Source organism: Loxodonta africana, chromosome 10, assembly GCF_030014295.1.
Source record: "Loxodonta africana isolate mLoxAfr1 chromosome 10, mLoxAfr1.hap2, whole genome shotgun sequence".
Classification (NCBI taxonomy): Eukaryota; Metazoa; Chordata; class Mammalia; order Proboscidea; family Elephantidae; genus Loxodonta; species Loxodonta africana.
The window spans coordinates 26,639,564-26,643,721 of NC_087351.1; the positions used below are offsets into that span (position 1 = coordinate 26,639,564).

The 4,158-nt window shown below is 37.8% G+C and overlaps 1 protein-coding gene across 1 annotated transcript; it reads right to left on the minus strand.

Annotated features, from left to right (window-relative positions):
* Positions 1-1,380: 1,380 nt before the first annotated feature.
* LOC100676925 (olfactory receptor 4K14) lies at positions 1,381-3,905 on the minus strand. The gene has a single exon (XM_003418703.3). The coding sequence runs from the start codon at positions 2,986-2,988 to the stop codon at positions 1,978-1,980; it is 1,011 nt and encodes a 336-aa protein (XP_003418751.3). The 5' UTR covers positions 2,989-3,905; the 3' UTR covers positions 1,381-1,977.
* Between the last annotated feature and the right edge of the window lie 253 nt (positions 3,906-4,158).

Below are 4,158 nucleotides of genomic sequence, written 5' to 3' on the forward strand. Positions count from 1 at the left end.
GTGGGAGAAAAATGTAGAACAAAATTCAAATTCATAAAAAAGACCAGACTTACCGGTCTGACAGAGATTAGCAGATCCTCTGAGACTGTAGCCCTAAGATACCCGTCTAACTTGGAACTGAAGCCCCTCTGAGAGATCACCTTTCAACCAAACAATAATAATAATAAAAAATAAACAATAACACCAGTGAGGAATGCACTCCTTAGAACAATCAACTATATGAGGCCAAGTGGGCAACATTTGCCCAAATACAAAGATGAGAAGGCAGAAAAATAAAAAAAAAGGGGGTAGGGAAATCGGATGAATGGAAATGGGGACCCCAAGGAGGAAATGTGGGAGAGTGCTGACATATTGTAGGAACTGGAACCCTTGTTATGGACCAATTTGTGCATGAATTATTGAATGGAGAGCTACTTTGCTGTGTAAACTTTCACCTAAATCAGAATAAAATGTTCAAAAAAAGAATTATTAGAAGGTCCATTCAGTTACTCAAGTAATTCAGTCAGTCATTCATTAACCAATCCTCCCCTTTGATGTTTCAGAGTCAACCTACTATAAAATTGCTTGAGTTCTCTGAACATTAGTTTGGTCAGTACAAAGTTAACTCTTGCTTGTTTGTGTTTTTGGGGTCTAGAAACATTTATAACTCACCATAATATCTGATTTTGTAGCGTCAAATGCACTCCTCTTATTATCAAAGGAAAGAATCAACTCAGTAAAGAGATATAGTGTTTATTTAAAATCTGTTTGGGGTATTTACTAATTAAACAATCTAAGGCACATTAATTGGTAATAATGAAATTTATGTTTACATCATAGTGTATTTAACCATAGAATATGGATTTTCTCACATGTAATGTAATTTCTGTAACCAACTATCACTGGCATGCATTTATTTTTGAAATAGAAAAATTAAGCATGATACATATTCACAAGGAAAAGTGTACTTCTTAAATAAATAAAATGTTGAAATGGCGTTTTTTTTTTTTCCTCTCCCCTCAAACCTCCAAAATCAGGCCAAAGATTTATAGGGCATTATTTAACAAATGTCAGGTATACTCTGACCTATAGGGTCGCTATGAGTCAGAATTGACAGCAAGTTTTTTTTTTTTTTGGCCTTATTTAATACCGGGTAAGCTTTCCTGTGCCACATGTTTTATGTCTTGAATACTTCCCCCTTGCTGGTTGAATTGTGCTTAGGAAATGAAAATTCATTTTTATGTAACTAAAACAAAATGAACTATTAAGATAAATCTGGTTAAAAAAGAAAATTGCAAAATATATTCCAAAGTGTATGTGTGGGTTAGTGTGTGTGTGTGTGTGTGTGTGTGTGTGTGTGTGTTTGTATTGTTATTATGCCATAGAACTTCTCCACAGGGTTTCTGAGGCTGTAATCTTTATGGGAGCAGGTTATCTCTTTCTTTCTCTTGTGGAGCAGTTGGTGAGTTTGAATTGAGTACTTATCCATTGCGCCCCCAGGGTTCTCTCTCTCTCTCTATATGCATATATATGTGTATATCTGCATACATACAGGAGTCCCTGGGTGGGGAAAATGGTTAGTATTCTCAGCTGCTAACCAAAGAGTTGGAGATTTGGGTCCACCCAGAGGCACTTTGGAGGAAAAGCCTGGCTATCTACTTCCAAAAACCCAACCTTAGAAAGCCCCATGGAGCACAGTTCTACTCTGACACATATGAGGTCTCCATGAGTTGGAATTGGCTTGACAGCACCTACATTTTTTAATATATACATCTGTACATGTATGTATGTATGTTGACACACACATACACACGTAGACACACATTTATATACCTACACACGCACATATAATTGTCTTGACATCAACAACTGTTTCTTTATAATAAAATACATTACAAATTATATCAATATAATGTAAGAATAAAATCATCAAAAAGATTCATATTAAAAAAATATTCCCCTGCCTAAGAATATGTAACTCTACGGGAAAGCTGGAATTCAGTGAAAAGTCACATGTCGGTTCCTCAGTTTCTTCATAGCTGTTTTCATCTCTTCATTTCTCAACGTGTAGATAAGCGGGTTCAAGAGTGGGGTAAAAATGGTGTAAAACACAGACAGGAGCTTATCCACAGAGAAGCTACTGAAAGGCCACAGATAAATGAAAATGCAGGGTCCAAAAAAGAGCGTGACCACCATGATGTGTGCAGAGCAAGTAGACAGTGCTTTAGATACCCCTCCAGCTGCACGCTGTCGAACAGTGATGAGGATAATGGTGTAGGAAATCATTAAGAGCAGAAAACAGCTCATGGAAAGCAACCCGCTGTCTGAGATCATAAGTACCCCCAAGACATAACTGTCCATGCAGGCAAGCTTGATCACTAGAGGTAGGTCACAGAAGAAGCTGTCCACTACATTGGGGCCACAGTAAGGTAAATTCACAGTAAAGGCTACCTGACTGATGGAGTGGACAAACCCAACGGCCCATGAAACCAACACCAGTCCAATGCAAGTCTGCCGGCTCATCAAGGTCATGTAATGCAAGGGTTTGCATATAGCCACGTACCTGTCATAGGCCATAGAAACTAGCAACACCATCTCAGCACCACCAATAAAGTGCAAGAAGAAGATCTGAGCCATACATCCCCCAAAGGAGATGAGCTTTTGGTCACTAAGAAAGTCCCTGATCATCTTGGGAGTGGCAAAAGAGGCCAGCCACATGTCCAGAAAAGATAGGTTCCCCAGCAGGAAGTACATGGGGGAAGAATGCAAGTGGGGGTTAGAAATGACAGTAGCCACGATAAAGAGGTTACCTAGTACAATGGCCACATAGAGCCCAGAGAAGAATATAAAGAAAAAAAATTGGAGCTGTCGTGAAGTGCAGAGTCCATGCAACACAAATTCTGACACCAACGAATAGTTCTGTAGGTCCATTGTCTCAGGTCTCAGATTCAGTTTTGAATCTATAGTAAAGAGGTGTAAGTGAAAATGCCTGCTAACTACCAGACACATACAAAGTGATCAACTAAGTATTATCCAAATGTAACTCTTAATTTGTAAGAGATACAAATGATACATTACATAGAAGATTAGAAACAATCCACACCCATACACATACATTTGCCTTTTTCAGACTTCAGTGTTTCCATAGGGGTGTTTGGACTTCTGTGAGACTCCAGCATGGGAAAGAGTTGTAGGAACATTTTCTTTTTCTCCCAACTATGGCCACTGTCCATGGGGAGGGGTGCAATCAATCAAGTGCTGAGCGTGAACTAAAAATCTTTAGCAATTTTGAGGTTGTGAAGATTCTCTGAGAGGTATGTTCTCCCCATCTGTGTCAATATCATTGCCATTGGGTATATGCTTTTAAGCATCAGACCTGGGAATTGAAATTAAAGGTTAAAAAAATGTCTTCACACAAAGCAATTTACATATAGATATCAAGCCTCTCTCCCTGTCATCCTTCTCCATTTACCCACACAAGTACAAAACAAAATCAACGAAGGCATTTTGGTGGGTGGCTATATCTACGTATCTAAACACCAATCAACATATGTGTCTCTCCTGAAGCCAATATAATAATACTATAAAAAAAAAAATTATAGCTGCAGTAAATTTCTTTCCCTGTTGACAAAGTTAAAGGACAAAGTACTCCTGTAAGCTTAAAAAGCATGTTCTGGACATAAAACCATTTGGAGTGATGCATAAATACAGGACAGCTTCCATACCATTGGTCCAAATTAGGTCTGTTTAGTAACTGTATGGGAGTGTCATTATTATATGTGAATTATACAGTGGTATTTGTCATACTCACCCATAATATCTTTGAGGAAAATTTAACCTAAATAATAGTACAGTTAGATAAAGTTTAACCTAAAGAGTTAATCAATACCATAACAAGGACAGTTTCTAACTGTAGACCACAGGACTCTTCCCTCAACCTAGTTCTGTTCAAAAATATTCATCAACAACTTGGGTAAAGACATGATTAGCAAATTTACAGATGATACAAATTTGAAAGAATTCACTTACAGAATATTTCAAAGACTGGAAATGTGGGCTGCAATCTGCAAATCCCATATATAGAGAGAGAGAGGGAGGGAAAGAGAGAAAGAAGAGTGTAAACTGATACCAGCCTCACAAGGACATAGAGTATAATATTATTAATATATTTTTTCATGT

Excerpts from the sequence above, each read along its gene's own strand:
- LOC100676925 (XM_003418703.3), bottom strand. The coding sequence starts at position 2,988 with ATGTGTCTGGTAGTTAGCAGGCATTTTCACTTACACCTCTTTACTATA.